Consider the following 20,333-nt stretch of genomic DNA (forward strand, 5'->3'; position numbering starts at 1 on the left):
TGATACAAACCCGGTCAAGTTTTTTCGCCACCTCAACACCATTTTTAACCCTTTTGTACCAAGAAAACCGTCTTCCAATAGTCTTCAAGTCAAACAGATTACTATCCCCTTAGAGATGCAGCAAGCCGATCTACATGATGACTCGAGAAGAGGCAACTCTTAGATTCATGAGAGAATAGTGCTTCATTAAAATCACCAAGAACAATCCATGGCCCGCAAAAAGATGAAGACTGAGTAACAAGATAATCCCATAGCAGAACTCTGGTATTAAATTGAGGACTACCATAGATACCACTGCACCTCCAAATCACATTATTTACCAGAACCTCAACTGTAACACACTGATCGAAAGCATCAACCCATTTGCAGTGAACACCCTGCATTGCAGAAAGGAACCAGATACCCCCCTTATGTCCTGATGCCTCCACTATACCAATAAGGTGATAACCAAGTCTTTCCCAGAACAGTTTCAAGTGTTGAAAAGGACAGTGAGTTTCAACCACAATAAAAATTACAGGTTTAAATTTCCTAACCAGCTTTTTACAATTCACCCGGGCTAACTTATTAGAAGCACCCTAATATTCTAAGCTATTATATTTAAACTATCCATAATATAAAATATAAAAATATAAAACAAGGAAATCAAAGTGCTTCACCAACCTCAAACCGAGGCTTGCCCAGCGGAAGTGACTCCCGTGACCTTCAGGTTTGCCGGATCTCCATGGAATATCTCCTTATTCCCGTCTACCGACGCAATAACAGCCGGCAACGCGCCTTCCTTCTCCAATGGAACCGCCACGGTAACATTCTCCTTCACGGTTGCAGGAAGACATGACGATGCTTCCACCACCGTGCCTCCATTCTTCTCAACTGGCGAGCTCTGTAGGGACCACGGCCTTGGTCGTTTCCGGAGAGAGGACCCACAAGGCATTGGAGTGTGTCGGGTTGAGGAGATCGATGTCTCACCAACACGGAAAGCGCTGTGTCCGACCTTGACTCGTGACCCGACCCTGGCGCGATAAGAGCTGGATCCATTCGTGTGAGAGAAGTGGATGGTGGGCCTGATTACTCTACCCGAATCGGTTCTGGATTGAGTGCCTCTTTGGACCTTGTTAGATTGCTTCTTGTAACACCCTACCACACAGAGCCTTACGCTTAAGTCGTAAAGCAGAGGTGGGGAGGTATTACGACTTCTAAAAAAATTAAAATACATACTTGTAGTAGTAGAAAGAAGATAATAGACTAGGAGTCTTGAAAAATGGGTAAAACAAAATTGTAAAATGAAAAGCGCCACGCTCCAATTCTAAATTAAAATATCAATTACTCAAATTAAAATATAAATGACTAGAATTATAGTTTTAATTATGTAAAATATTTCGTCATAATATATATATATATATATATATATATATATATATATATATATATATATATAAAAGAATATGAATTTGATTGAATTCAAATATTTATAAAATTAGTTCAATTTCTGATAATAAAATAATTTTTTAAAAATAGAAAATTTTAATTTATGAAATAAATTATAACTTATTTATATTTATATTTTTTTTAAATTGAAGGTCACTACACTTCTGGCCCAGCTTGGTTTTACCTTTCTTCACAACTTGCTCCCAGCCTGGTTCATCATGCATGCAAGCCTCCTCAACATTATTTCCTTCCAAATTATTAGCCTCCAAATCCTCTTGCAAACTCGGTGCAGGATTCTCGCCAGTAACGCCACTTACCACATCAGGTTTTACTTCATTTGAATTGTGAATTTTGGTCTCAGGATGTGACACTGCCTTTGTACCGTACCGTGGTTTGGTGGCATCGGAATTAACACTCTTTCCTTCCTTAGAGTCTCTGCCCAATCACTGTGCCATATCGTGACCGTAACGTACACAAGAGTTACAAATTAAATTTAAACTTTTATACTCCACTACATGAGTTACGCCTTCCACAATGATATGCTTGACCACTGGCAGTCCTAAATTTATTTGAACACATACTCGGGTATATCGTCCTCTCTCAGCCAACTTAGTGGCTAAGTCCACTTTGATGGGAACTCCTATTGCAGAAGCAATACGCATCATGGCCTGTTCCTGATAGCACCAGATTGGGAGCACCGAAATTCGAACCCATACAAGTGTAGATCCGAAGGATTCCTCACATGGCCGAAAATCTATATCCCACAGTTTTACAGCAACATAGTGCTCCTCAATCAACCACGGGCCACTAAGCATGACATTCTCACGATCTTCACCTGCATCAAATTTTACCATGAAGTACCCAAATCCTACATCAAGCATATCAAAGCCACCTTTGATGTGCCAAACCATCCGAAGCTTATATGAAAGAGCTGTGTAATTATAATTTTTATCAAGAACCTTTATCACCAAAGCTTCTCGATAAGGCTCTGCCAAACAAAGGTTGGCTTCTTTAGTGAAGTTTACACATGGAGGTTGGGGATCGTCCTGCTTGCTCACCACGGTCGCTATACTATCCCCAGATAGAGATTCTGTAAGTGCAAAGACTTTCGATTTCTCTGGACCAATGACTTTATCTCTAAAGGAGATCTTTGTTGACTTTGAAAAACCCTCTCGTGACAAACCCTCTTTGGCACCGGATGCACCTCCACCCACACTCTCTCTCTTATCTTTTGCGACGGCATGGCCGCCATCTTCACTGTGTTTCGCCTTCAAACACTTGTTTCCGCTCTCTCCTTCTCTCATTCTCTCTCTCTCTGAATACAGAGTACATACTCTTTCTCTTGTTGTTTTTCATTTAATCCAATTTATTTGAACTTTAATTGATTTTTTTTCCTTCGTTTTCCGAATAAACTTGTTTTACTTCGTTACTTCTTTTTGAATTTCACAAAATTAAAATAGCTTATTTCATTTGATGCTTGAGATTAAAAAAATGGAATAAATGTTAGCGTAAAATAGCGGAACCTAAATATAAAATTTAAAACAATAATAATATGTTTTTTTTAATGAAAATAAATGTTGCATGGTGACTAATCCATTGCTTAACTGATAGGAACCTTGATAGATAAAATATCTGGTCCCAATGTTGTTCATTCTACTTTTTTTATGTACCAATTTCAATAAGGAACATTCTATTTTACACATTTGTTCGGTTGTCGAGTTCCGGACTGGTCGGGTGAGGGTTAATGGGGGCGAGGATTCCTCAATCGCGATTGTGTAGGGCTCCGGTTTGCCGTGAAGTCGAGCACTTGTTGTGAGAGGAAAAAAGGGGGGTGCCACCTGCAAAGACACTCCGACGATCTAGTCAGTCCGTGCGCAGGTGGAGGGATATTAGGTGAAAAGGTGACGTACCTCGAGGGAAGGGCAGGTCCTTCCCTATTTATATCGTGTCAGAGGTGGGCCCTACGAGGACAGGCCCACCTTCCTCGAAGCTTCCTCACAGCTGTAGCGAGGAGCTGCCAGGGACGCGTGTCCAGGTCGCGCTGTGATCCGTTCGCATCCGGTCGTCCGGGTCGGGTTGTCATCGGGTCGAGTTGACCCGCGAGCTGTTTGGACTGGGCCGTAACAGTGCCCCCACGCACCAGTGGTAGTCGTGGGGACTATTAGTGGCGTGTCGTCTCCTGTTTCGTCTGTTCTCGTCAACTCGGCCGCACGTGGGGAGAATGTGCCCTTAACGCGCGTGTCCCTTGGTTTGCATAAGCAACCGTTTTGCCGTATTGTTCCTTGTGCGAAGCATTAAATGCTCATAATGGGGTGGAAAAACCCCATTTGCAAAGACCATTCTGCCCCCAGGTGTTTCGCGCTTCTTGGGAGGCAGTTTTTTAAACAATTGGTTTTATGCTTCTGCATTTCTTCATACTTTCCATCTCTCTCCTTCCTTTGCCTTGTTACAAGATTTCAGAGCGTTGCTGCGGTGCTTTCGTACATCCTCATTGTATCTTCCCAGACTTGCAATTTCATCCTCTTTCCATCAATTCAGGTAATTCTTCAAATTCTTTTCTTTTGTGCTTCGTGCTTCGTTCTTGCATGCTTGCTGTCTGGTTTTTATTGTTGTTGTGTAGCCTTTCAATGGTGGTTATACGCGTTAGGGGGGATATCATTCCAGGGTAGGTTTTTCCCTGTCCACTTATAGTGTTTCATCCTTAGTTGGGGAGTAGTGGGGGTAGCGTCTGTGCTCGGCCTGAGCAACCGATCTCTTAGACTGACTGGATGGTCCCTCCATGTAGGTATGGCTCGCACGGTCTCCCGGGCTTCTCCTTCTCCCGCTGCGTACGATCCCTATGCTTGGGTCGTTTCCGACGTGAAGGATTCGCCCAACCAAATGGGTGAGGAGGAACTCACCGAGTTCCCACAAGCCGAGTACTTGTGCGGAGGGACTGATGAAGAATCTAATTATGACGTCTTCGTCCCGGCTCCTCACGAGCGGTTGTACGAGATCAATCTCCATCACCCCCGAGTAGCCGACTGGATTTGGTTCTACAAGTCCATGTTTACTCAAGTTGGGGTTCGTATCCCATTTTCCGCCTTTCAGATGGCGCTCTTAAGTCGTGTGTCCGTGGCGCCGTCGCAGTTGCATCCGAACAGCTGGGCCTCAATCCGCTGCTTCGAGATGGTTTGTGAGTATCTTGAGCTCCCGGTGTCTGTAGATGTCTTCCTTTTCTTCTTCAACCTTACTAACCCTTCGAAGGAGGGGAAACATAAAAAAGGGTTCATGTCCTTCCGGTCTGCCCAAGGTCGGAGGATTTTTGGTTTATTTGAAGACTCCTATCATGGGTTTAAGGACAAATATTTCAAGGTCCGCCCTGTCAAAGGTCGTCATCCTTTTTGGCTGTCGTTAGAGGGGGTACGCCTTATTCCGACCTATTGGAGTTTCGGAGCGGGGTCAAACGCCTTTGTTAAGGTAACCTATAGGGGCATGTCTGTGGTGGATAGGAAGATTGCCGATGTGTTGATGGCAGTCTTTGGGAGGAATCATGTAAATCCTCACCTTCTCATGGGTGATCGGGAGGCCGGTCGTAATTATATTTGTGAGAAGCCTTTACTTGTCCCTTGTCTTTTTGCTTTTGCTAACAACTTGTAGTGACTAACCGACCTCGTTTGCTTTTCTGCAGTGGAGATGTCTGCCTCGGTGACGGGTCTTCCTAACTTATTCCAAACTTTCCTGTGCGCTAGTGACGACGAAGGGGACAATGAGAAATCTGCCGCCGAGAAGTCTGCAGCTCCTCCGGAAGACAAGGCTACTACCGAGCAAGAAGCCGCGGTTGACGGTACTGGGACCTCGGCCCAAGCTGCCCAGGTCGAGGTCGACAAAGCGGTTCATGTTTCTCCCTAGCCTTAAGAGGAAGAGGAAAACGTCGTCCAGTCCTGAGGGGTGCTTACAGTTATGGAGAGGAATTTTGATGCAGGAAACTTTATAGATTCCCAGCTGATTCCTGGTACCGAGGAGTATTTCCATGAGTCTTCCCTTGCTGGGCAGGCGAGGTGGATGTACCGTACCCTTTTACGTGGCGCCGTGATAGCCCGGAAGGCCGAGTTTGAGCTATCCGGGATGGAGTCCCTTCGTAGAAGGTTGGAATCTACTGGGAAGGCTAACAACGAGCTAAAGAGTGAAGTTGAGACTCTCCGGGAGCAGTTGACCCAATCAAATGAGAAACTTGACGCCGCCGAGAAGAAAGCTACTGCTGCCGAGAAGAAAGCTGCCACTGTTGAGAAGAAGTTAGAAGAATCGGATGCCACGGTTTCTCGTCTTGTCGATCGTGAAATGACTTTGGAGAGCCAGGTCGGCGCGGCGCAGAAACGGGTGGCCGACATAGAGAAGGAAAAGCAGGTCGTGGAGGCCGAATTGGCAACGTGGAAAGCTAAGTATAAAGACGTCGTGAAACAGGGGAAGGGTGCGATTTTGGCGACCGAGGAGGCTCTTAAAGCTCAGGTCAAAATCATTGCTCCTGAGTTTGACACGTCGGCGATTGGTGTTCTCAAAGTCATCAAGGACGGCAAAGTTGTCGACGTCCCGAAGAAATGAATCCTCTGTTTAAAACTTTTTGTTTAGCCGTTTTATTTTGGCTTATGAACAATTTGACTTCTTAGTCGTTCGCCCGTATTGGCGTAGTAAACTTTTTCTCATTCGTCTGATTGTGTTATTGTTTCTATTAACCGTTTTTGGTTTATAGTCGTCGTTTATTCGTCTGATTGTGTTATCGTTTCTGTTAACCGTTTTTGGTTTATAGTCGTCGTTTATATCAACGGCTCGTGGCCTTTCGCGTAGTCATTTGTTACATCGGCAGTTGACGGGCTCCCGGGGTGATCAGTCCCGGGGTTGCGCGTCGTCGTTGGTCATGATGAGATGGTTTATCTGGAAAACAGGGAGACAAGACAGGAGAGAAAATTTGCACAAGTATATCTTATTCGGTAACCATATAAAGGGCTCGTAGGTCACTATGAAAAGTTCAAATTTGCAAATTAACTACTTAACTAGATTAGTCGGCATGTCGGTCCGTCCGCTAGGAGTAGAATCTTCTAAGGTTGTCTGCGTTCCATGTCCTCGGGACTTCCTTGCCATCAAGCCTTTCTAACTTGAAGGCACCTTTTCCCATCACTTTTTTGACTCTGTAGGGGCCTTCCCAGTTTGCCGCTAGCTTGCCTGCTCCAGGGGTCGGTGGGCCGATATCGTTTCGCCTCAGGACGAGATCGTTCGGCTCGAATTCCCTCTTGAGCACTTTGGTGTTGTAGCGCAGAGCCATTCTTTGTTTTAGCGCTATTTCTGTCAAATGGGCCATTTCCCTGGCTTCATCTATCAGGTCCTTTTCCACGGTTTCCTCTACTCCTTTCAAAAGTAACCGCAGGCTCGGTTCACCGATCTCTACGGGTATTACTGCATCCACCCCATACGTTAGCCGGAAGGGAGTTTCCTTAGTGGAGGATTGCTCAGTTGTTCGGTAGGACCAGAGAACCAATACTAGTTCGTCGGCCCAAGCACCCTTTTTATTATCCAACCTCTTCTTCAGCCCTGAAAGGATAATCTTGTTGGCGGACTCCACCTGTCCGTTCGTCTGGGGGTGTTCTACCGAAGAGAACCTTTGTCTTATACCCAGGCCGTTAAGGAATTCCGTGAACTTTTTGTCAGTAAATTGTGTGCCGTTGTCTGAGATGACGACTTCTGGTATCCCAAATCGTGTTATCACCTGCCTCCACATGAATTTCCTGCAATTGGACGAGGATATGCTAGCTAGTGGTTCGGCCTCTATCCATTTGGTGTAGTAGTCAATTGCGACTATGAGGTACTTGACTTGTCCAGGGCCGACCGGGAAGGGCCCTAAGAGGTCGACTCCCCATTGAGAAAATGGCCGGGAGGTCGTTAGCAAGCTTAACTCGGAGGCCGGCGCCCTGGCGAAGTTGGCATTCTGTTGGCACTTTACACATTTTTTGACAAACTCCTTGGAGTCCGCCATCATTGACGGCCAATAGTATCCAGCTCGGATTAATTTCCTCGCTAAGGCCTTGCCTCCGATGTGGTGCCCACAGCAGCCTTCATGGACTTCCCTGAGGACGTAGTCGTCTGGTCGGGGTGTAGGCACTTCAGTAGGGGCTGGTTGAGCCCTTTCCTGAACAGCTGTCCTTGGATGACGGCGTACTTGGCTGCTTCCCTTCTCAATTTCGCCGCGTCCTTTTCGTCGTTAGGGAGTTTGCCGTGTTCTAGGAAGTTGGTGATGGGGTCTAGCCATGAAGAGCCTAGGCTTGTCATGTGCAGTGTGACCGCTGGTTCCCTCGTCATACCTTGAATGAGAGACCGGTTGCCTTCTCCCGGCTTCGTGCTGGCCAACTTTGATAGGAGGTCTGCCCGTGTGTTCCTTTCTCTTGGTACGTGATGGATCGTGACCTCTTCAAACTTTTGGCTCAAGCTTTTAACTTTTTCCAAGTACTTTTGTAGCAATGGGTCTTTGGCTTGGTAGCTCCCGTTTACTTGGGAGGTGACGACTTGGGAATCGCTGCATATTTCCAGTCTTCTTGCTCCGACTTCCGCTGCTAGGGTTAAGCCTCCTATAAGGGCTTCATATTCTGCCTGGTTGTTCGATATGGGAAATTCGAATCTGATCGACTGTTCGTATACAACCCCAATCGGGCTTTCCAGGATGATCCCGGCACCTCCAAAAGTCTGGTTGGAGGCTCCGTCCACATGGAGCTTCCACCGTGTACTCACTTCTTCGCTTGGATCCCCTGTTACGTCTACTAGAAAATCTGCCATCGCCTGCGCCTTGATGGCTTGCCGGGGTTCGTATCGTATATCATACTGGAGAGTTCGATGGACCAAGTCATCATTCTTCCCGCCAGATCGGGTTTTTGAAGTACTTGCCGGATCCCTTGGTCCGTTCTGACGACAACTTGGTGACTTTGGAAGTACTGCTTTAACCTTCGTGAGGAAGTCAGAAGTGCTAGGGCTAGCTTTTCCAACTTGCTGTACTTTAATTCTGCTCCTTGCAAGGCCCTGCTTATGAAATAGACTGGTTGTTGAGCTTTTCCGTCCTCCCGCACCAGAACTGCAGCCAGGGCTTCCCCCGTTATAGCGAGGTATAGGTATAGTGGTTCCCCGTCCTTTGGCTTCCCGAGGACGGGTGGTGCCGCCAAGATTTCCTTGAAGTGCCGAAAGGCCTCTTCACATGCGGGTGTCCACTCAAACGCCATCCCTTTCTTCATGAGGTTAAAGAATGGCAGGGCCTTTGTTGCCGAGGCTCCGAGAAACCGGGATAATGAGGTCAACCGCCCTGCCAACCTTTGGACGTCCTTGATGCAACCCGGGCTCTTCATCTGGAGTATTGCCTGGCATTTCTCCGGGTTAGCTTCTACCCCTTTCTGAGTTATCATGAATCCCAAAAACTTGCCGGCTTCCATGGCGAAGGCGCACTTGAGGGGATTTAGCCTCATGCCGTGTTGCCGGAGAGACATGAAAACCTTTCCTAGATCCTTTATGAGGTCGTCAGGTTGCGTTGTCTTTGCGAGGATATCGTCGACATAGACCTCCACTGTCTTGCCTATCAGATCGTGGAAAATCTTGCTCATATGTCTTTGGTATGTCGCCCCTGCGTTTTTCAGGCCGAATGGCATCACCCTGTAACAGAAGGTTCCTCCTGGCGTTATGAATGCCGTTTTGTCTTCGTCTGGACGGTGCATCGGTATGTGGTTATAACCGGAGTAGGCATCCATGAAGCTTAGATAGCGGTAGCCCGCCGCCGCGTCGACGAGTGCGTCTATGTTAGGGTGGGGGAAACAATCCTTAGGGCATGCCTTGTTAAGGTCAGAGTAGTCTACGCACATTCTCCACTTGCCATTGTGTTTTTTCACTAGGACTACATTCGAGAGCCACGTCGAGTAGTCCACTTCTCGTATGAAACCTGCTTCCAGGAGGCTGGCTGTTTGCCTGGCCACCTCCTCTGCCCTTTCTGCCGACATCTTTCTCCTCCGTTGCGCTACCGGGCGTGCTTCCGACCTGACAGCCAGATGGTGTGACATGATTTCTGGATCTATGCTTGGCATGTCGGCTGGTGTCCAAGCGAACAAATCCCTGTTGGCCCTTATCATTTCGATCAGGGTCTCTTTTAACTCACGTGGCAGGTTCTTATTGATGAACGTGAACTTCTCTTCCGTGTCACCGATCACGAATTTTTCCAGATCCCCTTCCGGTTCTGGTCTTGGTTTGTCGTCTACTCTGGAGTCCAGGTCGGCTAGGAACACACCGGATGCCTCTCTGGATTTCCTTCTCAGGGATAAGCTGGCATTATCGCATGCGACTGCCGTCTCGAGATCCCCTCTTAAGGACCCTATGGACCCGTCGTCGGTAACGAACTTCATGACTAGCAGCTTAGTGTTGATTATCGCTTCAACATCGTTTATCGTCTTCCTTCCCAAGATGATGTTGTAGGCGGTGGAATCTCGGAGGATTACGAACTCGGCCATCGCCGATCTTCGACCTTGGGCTTGCCCTACCGAGATTGGTAGGGATATTACTCCGTCCGGTTTGATGAAGTGGTCGCCCAACCCAATAACCCCATGCTGGTGAGTCGTCAGGTCGGCATCCTTTAGCCCTAGCGCGTCAAACACGTTGCGGAACATGATATTTGAATCGGCTCCTGTGTCGACAAGGATCCGTTTGACGAGGCCGGTTCCCACTCTGGCCGTAATAACCATGGGGGGGTTTTTCGGGGCGTCGTTGAACCATTGATCTTCCGGGCCGAAAGAAATGGAGGGAGGCTTCTTAGAGCTTCGCACCGGCGGGGAAGAGACCGTCAAGACCTTAGCATCTTTCTTGTGTGCCGACCGGGATTTTGGCGCGGCGTTTTTGGCTGTCACCACGTTTATCACGGTGATGCCGTGGTCCCTTTCTTCTGGCTCTTGTCGCCGTTTGGCCGAGTGGGTCTTGCCTTCCTCGTCTTGGTCGCGGTGGCGCCTCCTCGGTTCTCTGATGAGGTGGGAGAATGTTGCTAGTTTACCTTCTCTTATCGCTTGTTCGAGTGCATCTTTCAGGTCGAAATAGTCCTGCGTTTGATGGCCATAACCCTTGTGGTAATCGCAATAGAGGTTCTTGTTTCCTCCCGTACGGTCCTTGAGCGGTCGGGGTTTCGGCAGAATTCCCTTCTCAGCTATTTGCTGATAGACTTCCACGATAGGGAGAGTGAGTGGGGTGTAGTTAGTGAATTTCCCGACCCGAGGGAACGGCCTGGGTGCCTTGCTTGGTGCCTCCTCCCTGGCTTGTTCCTTTGCTCTTTCTCCGTTACCCGGTTGCCGAGCTTGGTTGTAACCGGACTGCCGTTTATTGGCAGCCACGACTCGGCTGACTTCCTCGTCATTTATATACTCCTTGGCCACCGTTTGGATCTCGTGCATCGTCCAAACTGGTTTCGTGGTAAGGTGCTTTCGAAAGTTTTCGTTGAGGAGGCCGTTCGTCAAGCAAAGGCTGGCCACCGAGTCGGTTAAGCCGTCGATTTCCAAGCATTCGTCGTTGAACCGATCCAGGTACTTTCGGGTCGGCTCTCCTTGTCTTTGTGTTATCCCCAAAAGGTTGATTGGGTGCTTTGCCTTTGCTATTCGCGTCGTAAACTGGGCCAGGAACGCACGACTGATGTCCGAGAAGCTGTAGATGGATCCCTGCGGGAGGCCGTTAAACCACCTGATCGCGGGTCCCGCCAGGGTCACCGGAAAAGCTTGGCACCTTACCTCGTCCCCTACCCCCTCTAGGTTCATCCTTGCCTCGAAAGCTATGAGATGTTCTAGGGGGTCTTGAGTTCCATCGTACCTCATGTCCGTTGGTTTGTCGAAGTGTTTCGACAACCGGACTTCGAGGATGGAACGGTGGAATGGGGTGACGCCCATTATCACAGGTTGTCGAGTCCTCCCGGACCTTCCTTCGCTGTTCTCGCGATCACGTGCCGTGCGGCGCGTCTCTCTGCCACGGAGTAGATGATGGTGTCGTTTCGTCTTCTCGGGATTGGGGACTCTTCCCGGGTGCTCTCCGCTTCCGTTCGGGATGCGGAAGTGTATCGCTGGCGGCTCCGGTGGGAGTCTCTCTCTTGGCCCTCGAGGGACGGGGTGTAGCTGGGGTCGGTGCTTCGTCCATCGCGCTCTTGGTCGGCTAACTGTCGCTCCAAATTTTGGACCCTGTGCCGTAACTCCTGCATTATTATGGCGCTGTCGCCGCCTGTTCCCCCGAAGGGTCGTGCCCTCGTGTGCTGTTCAGTGAGTTGTAGGGGGGACCTTCGCCGACCTCTCAACGAGGCGACAGAGGCTGCCCCCTCCGCTCCGGCTCCCCGGCCCTGATCGCCAGGGCCCTGCACAACGTCCATTAAGGAAAAATCCCCACAGACGGTGCCAATGTTCGGTTGTCGGGTTCCGGACTGGTCGGGTGAGGGTTAATGGGGGCGAGGATTCCTCAATCGCGATTGTGTAGGGCTCCGGTTTGCCGTGAAGTCGAGCACTTGTTGTGAGAGGAAAAAAGGGGGGTGCCACCTGCAAAGACACTCCGACGATCTAGTCAGTCCGTGCGCAGGTGGAGGGATATTAGGTGAAAAGGTGACGTACCTCGAGGGAAGGGCAGGTCCTTCCCTATTTATATCGTGTCAGAGGTGGGCCCTACGAGGACAGGCCCACCTTCCTCGAAGCTTCCTCACAGCTGTAGCGAGGAGCTGCCAGGGACGCGTGTCCGTGTCGCGCTGTGATCCGTTCGCATCCGGTCGTCTGGGTCGGGTTGTCATCGGGTCGAGTTGACCCGCGAGCCGTTTGGGCTGGGCCGTAACAACATTAAAGTTATATAGGGAGAATATAATTTTTTTTATAATTATTTTTTATTATTTTATTATTATTTAAAATGAGTCCTCATTTTTTTAATTTCTCTTTTATTCCATTAAAAAAATCAATAAATTTACATTTTTATTGTATAATTCACCTTTCAATAATTATTGGGAAATTATGCCTTTGTTGTTGCAGAATTTCTTGAGCAATGATAGAAGCTTGTGCAGCAAGTTTCTCAGCAATGTTAATAGAAACAAAATGAATTCGGCAACAATTAAGAATCTCAATAATTACAATAGTGGTCTGATCTGTTTTCCATACCAGCAGAATGTTCATCTCTCCAACTAACTCTAACTGAACTTCCAGCTCATCATGCTGACGGTACAAGTTAACCACCTTAACAAACTAATGGAAAAGGAAACTAACATAACTAACTAATAGAAAAGGAAACCAAGGAAATGTACATTTTTATATAAATAACGAATAGTCACGTGAACAAATTTTTATATAAAAATAATAAATAAAAATATTAAATGACTTTATATATTTAAATAAATTGTTTAACATAATAATACATGTGCACGTAAAGTTAATTTTTATTTGAGTAGTCACCATGATCGTTCCGTTGATTACTGCATAACTTTCAATGCAAGCAAGAAGTATTGAGCCAACAATGGGTGAATCAAGATATATAATTGTTTCATAGAGCAAGCAACATGTAGAACAGGTTAGAATACGTTCCTTAATTAATTTCCTCATCACACATGATTCCATTAATTTAAGAAAGAGATATGTGCCTTTCTTGATGCATGATGGATAAGTTATCCATATTCTCTGCAACTACTAGTATATATAGAGGTGAGTATGTAAATACATGTTATTAACGAAAACCAAATACTTAAATGGCAGAAATAGCAGTAAACCTAGTTGTTGACAAACTGATCCCATTACTGAAAAGTGAGGCAAAGTTGCTGAGTGGCGTGCGTGGACAAATCGAAAGCATCAGCAAAGAACTACGGCTGATGCGAGCATATCTGAGGGATGTAGATACAAAGGCGGAGATGGAGGCACAGAACTCTGATCAGAGCAGAAAGGAGTGGGTTGCTCAAATCAGACAAGTTTCCATCCGCATTCAAGATGTCATCGACCTTTACTTGTACAAGGTGGCCAACAAACCCCGCCGTGGACGGCGAAACGCCGTTGCTGGGGTTCTGTGCAAAATTTGTGACTTGCTCAAAAGTTATGTACCCCGCCATGAGATTGCATCTGAGATTGGCGAAATCAGAGAGTCAATAAATAGACTGAAGGAAGCAGGACAACTGTATGGCCACTCCGAAGCTGCTGCAGAATCAAGCGGCGGTCGCAGTTCACCGCAACGGCATTACCTTCGACTGCGAGCCAATTTTGCAGAGGAAGAAGAGCTTGTGGGGATTGAACATGCCAAGAAAGAGCTCAACAACTGGCTCTCAGAAGGCGGTGCTGGTCGCACAGTCATCGCCGTGGTGGGCGAAGGCGGACTTGGTATTATGCTTCCCTCTCTCTACACTTCAAAAATATTACATTATAATTATCAAGTTATATTAAGTATTAATCTAGTCATTAAAATTTAAAATAATTTATTCAATTTAGTTTTTTAATTTGACATATGCAATAAGATAACATAAGATTAACAATCTCTCTCAAGCTTTGTGGGGTCTCTCCTCAAGTGTGAGCCTCCACATTAAGCATCAACTCCTCTCTAACTCCTCCATCACATATGAGTAGATGCTTTACTCGGAGAGATTTTAAGGAAGAATCAAGTGAGGTATCAAGTAAATGAGCCTCTCATTCTTATAAACCCCTCACTCTTCTTTACTTTCTTTGATATAGGCCTAATTTTACGGACTCCTCACACTTACAACATTAACACTACAAATTGTGACAATTAATTCTTAGGAGTTAGGACTATTAGAATTTGTGGAATAATACTACTAGGTACTAACATTCGGACATTCCTATTAGAATCCTGGATACAATTAGCTAATAATCATCCAAAAACACTAAAGATTGGTTTTCAAGCAAAAATCTAGGAGTAGTACCAAGTTTTTCAAATAAATTATGTTTAAAATAATAATTTGTTAACACAAAACATATCTTTTCCCGTTCTAGGATCTTTTTTATCATAGTTGTCAAAATCGAATTAATAATTCAATCGATCAAATTATTGATTTATTAGTTTATTAGTTCAACCAATCAATTATAAAATAGAACTCACGTAAATAAAAAATATAAAATAGTCAAAAACTTAAAATTAAAATTTAAAATACATATCTTCACTAACATTTTATGAAAAATCAAGTCTTAAATTCTAAAAACAACTAATATAAAAAAACATAAAATTTATTTGTAATACTACAATAATATCTTAATTTGACACAATAAAAGTAATAATTAATTCACAAAATCTATCATTTAACTATAATATCAATAAATTTTAACACTAACATAAAAAATAACCTTAATCACAAATACTAGCATTAAAATAGATCAAGTAAATTAATAAATTTTTAGTGAAATTTATTTATATTAGTAATAGTATATAATTAAAATATAATTAATTCAAAAAATAGAGAATACAAAATTAAATTAAATTAGATATTTATAAAATCATGTAATTAAATGTATACTATATAATTAATATTTGTCGCATATAATGATAAGAAGCATGATGGCTGAATGGCAATTGGGAGTTGTTGTAACTCAAAGATTCTTTGTTTAAAACTTGATGTGGATATTTTGAAATTTTTTTTAAATAAATCGGTTCGATTAGACCAATTTATACCAATTCTTGCAAATTTTGATCAGTTTATTTCGATTTTTATTGGTTCACACCTTTTTTTCTTATTCAGTCTAAAAAATAAATTGAACTGGCTTAGAATTTAGTTCATCAATTTTTTGGTCGAATCGGTCGATTCGATTTGATTTTTATAACTATGTAGTCACTTTATTTGGTGAAGTTTTCTTTATTGATAAATTATAAAATTTTGACATTTATATTTTTAATAAAAATGTGAAAAAAAAAACAGTTACAGAAAACACAAAACTTTGTATAACAATAAAAAAGAGAAAAGCGTTAATAAAGTTGGAACACTAAAAATATATCCTCATTGTATATTGAAGTCAATTGTTGCCACATTAGTATAATATTTTTATATTACGTTTTTATTAATAAAAAAGATAAAATCATATCAATTAGATGTTATTAATTTTTTAATCAATTTATCAAATTTATAGTTATTTTTCTCATATAATATAGCATTTTTATATTAATAAATAGTAAACAATTAAGGAAAAACCTACTCTCTAATTTTTTATTTGAATATTTTAGATATGCATTATTTGTTTATATTTGCATCTAATAGATGATAATTACAAACTATTATTGTTATTTTTATTGATCTATTATTATCTTTAAATTAGGTTTTCTATTTTACTATTCAAGTAACATCAATAACACGCATTAAAGAGTAGAAATGCTATGTATATAAAAAAAATTTTAATTAATTATTATGTATTTATGTATAAATATATATGTTATGTTATTTATTTTTTTATGTGTATTTTTATATTATAATATATAATGTTAATTGGGTAGTTGATTTTTAGTGTATCTATAATATAGTTGAAGAAGTAGTGTTTGAAAGAGATACAAAGACAGAGACTCAAATAAGAATGAAATTTTAATTTAATTTGCATAAAAAATAAAGTTAGAATTAATTTATTGAAAATGAGAATATTTTAAGTATTAAATATTATTAAAGTTTTAATTTTCGTCTCCAAAATTTTTAGACTATTAAGTCTCTATTTTTTAAGATAATGACTGAAATTTTAGAGATAGAGACTAAAATTTTAGTACCACCAAAACAAACGCTATTATAAAGAATTTTTTTCGTTATTCTATTTCCATTAAATTCTTTTTTAGAGGTAATTACTTTTTAATTATGGTTCTTTAATTTTATCTTAGACGCTTTTATACATATTTAATCGTACCTTTTGGTCATGTATGATTTGAAACAGGTAAAACGATTCTGGTGAGAAATGTATACAAGCAAGAACAACAAAAGCACTCTTTTGATTGTTATGGGTGGGTGGATGTATCTCGCTCACTCAAAGGAGTGCAGTTGTTCAAGACTTTGCTGCGGAGCTTTCATGATAGGAAAGAAAGCAATGTGGACAAGAACCTTCATGCTTTGATTGAAGATACAAGAGAATACTTGAAAGAAAAGAAGTACTTAATAGTACTTGATGATGTTTGGGAGACAGATCTATGGGGAACTGTGGAATTGGCATTACCGAAAAATAATGGAATGATAATGATTACAACAAGAGACACGGGTGTTGCTGATTCTTGCAAAGTGTCAGCAAAAGTTCATACCTACCCACTGAAGCCTCTAGAGCCCGAAAATGCTTTGAGACTCTTCCATTCGAAGGCATTTCAATCTGGTTCCAAGAATCCCTGTGAAGCGTTGATGAAGCTATCTGAAGAGTTCACAAAAAAGTGTGATGGTGTGCCACTTGCAATTGTGGCTATAGCTTCTCTTCTGTCAACCAAGAAAGAAAGACTCAAAGAATGGAAGGCGGTGTACAACAGCCTTCAATCAAAGCTTGCAAGCGATTCTCATCTTAAAGGTTACCATCAGGCACTGTCAGAAAGCTATCAGGATCTTAGTTACCACCTCAAATCATGTCTCTTGTACTTTGGCCTTTTTCCCGAGCAATACGCAATCAAGAGGGCGAGGCTCATCAATTTGTGGATAGCTGAAGGGTTTGTGGAGTGCAGAGAGCACCAAACTCAACAAGAAGTTGGAGAAGAGTACTTAGCTGAGCTCATTGCTAGGAGCTTGGTTAAGGTAGCTGATGTGAACACTTACGGCAGAGTTAGAAAGTGTAGAGTTCATGATTTGATGCATGACTTCATTGTGAAGAAATGTGAAGAGTTCAACTTCTGCCAAGTGAAGAAAGGTAACCCGTTTTGTTTTGATAAATGGAGTAGACGTTTATCAATTGGCACAAATGTTGACTTTGCTGATCTGAGAACAAGTGCTGATAGAAACCAATGTAGCTTGTTGCGTTCTTTCCTTCTTTATGATATTATAGATAAGGAGGAAATGATAAGCACTTTTGTGAACTCACTTTTCTCTAATTTCAAGCTCTTGGTGACACTGCACTTTGAAAACATACCACTTGCTCATCTTCCAGAAACAATTGGAAACTTTGTCCACTTGAAATACCTAAATTTAAGACATACCAACATTGAGACCATCCCCAAATCCATCGGAAAGCTCCGAAACCTGGAGACTCTTGACCTAAAAGAGACCAATGTAAGTGATCTTCCGGTGGAGATTTACTCACTTACAAAGCTGTGTTATCTTAATGTGCATACGGAAGCGGGGGTAGGTGTGAAATTAAAGAGAGGTGTTGCAAATTTAACGGCCCTACAAAAATTAGCCTGGGTTGATGCAAGTGATGTTGTTGGGGAACTGAAGAATTTGAAGCAATTGAGGAGTTTGAAGATCCGAAATCTTGTTGAAAAGGATGGAATGTGGTTGTGCAATGCTATAGAGAGCATGACCAATCTATGCTCATTGTCGATAAAAGCCAAAGACAATGAAATCCTTGAATTGGAGTCACTAACTAGTCCTCCTCCACACCTTGAGCGTCTTTGCTTATTTGGAAGTGATTCAGAAATGGTACCAGACTGGGTTTTTAGACTCAAAAATCTAATCAGGTTGGACTTGGTAGGGTTTAAATTCACACAAGACCAATTGTGTCTTGTAGGGCGTCAAATGCCAGAATTGATGCGACTTTATGTCCGCCCATTCGAGGGTGATGAATTAAACATCCAAAAGGGGTGGTTCCGGAAACTACGATCACTCACCTTAGCGGATTCAACATTGAAAGCTATTAGAATAGATGAAGGATCACTGCCTTGCCTCTTACACTTATTCCTCCCATATTGGCATCGGAATCTAGAAGAAGTACAAGTGCCAGATCATGTTCGGAAACTCCTGCATACACTACGAGAAATATGGGATTTAGCCATGAAAAAAATTGAGGAAACTCTAAAATAACTGTAGCAATTATATATTGGCCACGAAAGAATATTTGTGGCTAATCGGGAGGTTGCATTTTCAATTTGCCACGATTTTAGCGTTATTAGCCACAATTTTAAACATCGTAGAGACCTTCAAAGAGCCACGATTTGTATATCATTGTCCACGTATAATGCCGTGGCTAAATAAGAATAATTAAATCAAAAAGTATAATTCTACTACACTTCATCCGTAGCTAATTTGTGCAAGCCGGGTTTTTCAGCCACATTTTTTTGTGGCTAACGTTGGGTTATTTAATCACACTATTTTCGTGGCTAACTCACTATATTTTTCACATATAATCCAAGGCTAATTTGTGCTAATTTACTCTAATTGAATAGTTTTATTAAATTAAAATTATATTTATATATATTACATTAATAACAAAAATCAAACTTTTTAAATATATAATATCTAACATTTTTCCATAATAATAATAATAATAATAATAATAATAATAATAATAATAATAATAATAATAGTCTAAACTTATATATAATAAGAAATAAAATTTTTTAACATAAATAAAATAAATTCTAATCCCTTTTAAATTAAATATATTTAAAATTTTAACTATTACTTATTAAATACATCAATTAAATGTCTAGCATATTACTGGATAAATTAGGCACTTTATCACTGTATTTTGATAACAAAAATTTGTACAGAGCTGCAATATCCATAGCTTTTTCTCTAAAGTTTCAACCGTTTCTCTAAATTTATCACACATCCTACATTTTCAGCACCAAAGACCTTTTCAATTTACAGTGTTGCTCTACGAGCCATTACACCCAGAAATCATATCAATAAATTTACGTCATTATCTCGACTTTGTCCATTCCCATCAAGTTCCATAATGTCTTTTTCATCCTTTTTCAAATGTCAAACTTGAATTGTCGTCCTTTTGCCGGTTGTAATTTCTCCCATAGAAGTGTCTACAATGAATACAAAATTGAATAAAAGAAATAAACTAAATATTAGAACTCAAAAAATCACGTAAAAAAATTGAAATTTCATATACCTTTGACATTCACAACTAAAGGGTCATTATAATCTTTTCTGGTAGGAACAGCTGGTTGAGACTTATTTCACCCAAATCTTCTGCAAATTCTTCATTGTTGTTGATATTCTGTGTTATCGTAGTTCTGCTAAAAGGGCCTCTTCTGAATTATTATGTTTTTGCTTCACGAAAAAATTTACTAAAAAAACTAACAAATAACAAAGAAAAAATCGGTATTTTGAGTTTAGAGGATACTCTATCATATGATAGGATTTATATAGTGTGGTTAAAGAGAGTGTGCTGTAGAAAAGTAGGAGTTAAAAGACAACGTGAATGATGGGAAGTTATATTGAAATTTGTCCGTGATTATTTTAACTTTCCGCCAAAAACTACTTCAAAAGTTAAGCGCACATTAAAATTTTAAATTTTAAAAATTCAGCTTGACCAATGTTGTTTAAATCTTCTTTTAACTTTCTTTAATTTTAAGAATATTTCTTTCCATCCTATTGTTTATTATCTACTAAATATACCTTAAATTATTTTATTTTTAATACAATAATTATTTATTTATTTTTTAATGGTCAAATATAATAAAAAATTTAAATTTAAATTTTGATTCTGTAATATTTTTGTCTTTAATTTTTATTATAATAACAATAAATAACTAAAAAACTACTTTAATAAATATATGACCCTCACAATCTCTCATTTCATGCAGTTAATAGTTGATGATTCAAACAATATACTATCATTTAATTATTTACTTATTATACACAAAATAATATAATAAGAGTTATACATTAAGTAAATTTTGTAAATATTTTTACCTTAAAAATTTAATGTTTAATAAATTTTAATTACTAAATTAGTTACTAAAATTTTATTACATTAAACAAATTTAATTATCAGATAAAATTGTTATAAGAAATTTTATAAATTAAT

At 41.4% G+C, this 20,333-nt stretch overlaps 2 protein-coding genes across 2 annotated transcripts; one reads left to right on the forward strand and one right to left on the reverse strand.

Annotated features, from left to right (window-relative positions):
* Positions 1–7,473: 7,473 nt before the first annotated feature.
* Positions 7,474–10,859, reverse strand: LOC112805919 (uncharacterized). The gene is made up of 2 exons (XM_025848239.1): positions 8,514–10,859; positions 7,474–8,466 (listed from the first exon to the last, which is right to left on the reverse strand). Exons 1-2 carry the CDS (start codon positions 10,857–10,859, stop codon positions 7,474–7,476), a joined length of 3,339 nt encoding a protein of 1,112 aa, XP_025704024.1.
* A 2,196-nt stretch (positions 10,860–13,055) lies between these two features.
* Positions 13,056–18,455, forward strand: LOC112697537 (disease resistance protein RPM1-like). Its single transcript, XM_025750768.3, has 2 exons — positions 13,056–13,781; positions 16,317–18,455. The coding sequence occupies exons 1-2, from the start codon at positions 13,163–13,165 to the stop codon at positions 18,368–18,370; spliced, it is 2,673 nt and encodes an 890-aa protein (XP_025606553.1). The 5' UTR covers positions 13,056–13,162; the 3' UTR covers positions 18,371–18,455.
* Positions 18,456–20,333: the final 1,878 nt, after the last annotated feature.

Source organism: Arachis hypogaea, chromosome 16, assembly GCF_003086295.3.
Source record: "Arachis hypogaea cultivar Tifrunner chromosome 16, arahy.Tifrunner.gnm2.J5K5, whole genome shotgun sequence".
NCBI lineage: Eukaryota > Viridiplantae > Streptophyta > Magnoliopsida > Fabales > Fabaceae > Arachis > Arachis hypogaea.

Excerpts from the sequence above, each read along its gene's own strand:
- LOC112805919 (XM_025848239.1), bottom strand. The coding sequence starts at position 10,859 with ATGCACGAGATCCAAACGGTGGCCAAGGAGTATATAAATGACGAGGAA. Across the intron at positions 8,467-8,513 it reads AAGCCCTGGCTGCAGTTCTG|GGCCTTGCAAGGAGCAGAAT; the intron begins GTGCGGGAGGAC and ends TTTCATAAGCAG.
- LOC112697537 (XM_025750768.3), top strand. The coding sequence starts at position 13,163 with ATGGCAGAAATAGCAGTAAACCTAGTTGTTGACAAACTGATCCCATTA. Across the intron at positions 13,782-16,316 it reads GGTGGGCGAAGGCGGACTTG|GTAAAACGATTCTGGTGAGA; the intron begins GTATTATGCTTC and ends GATTTGAAACAG.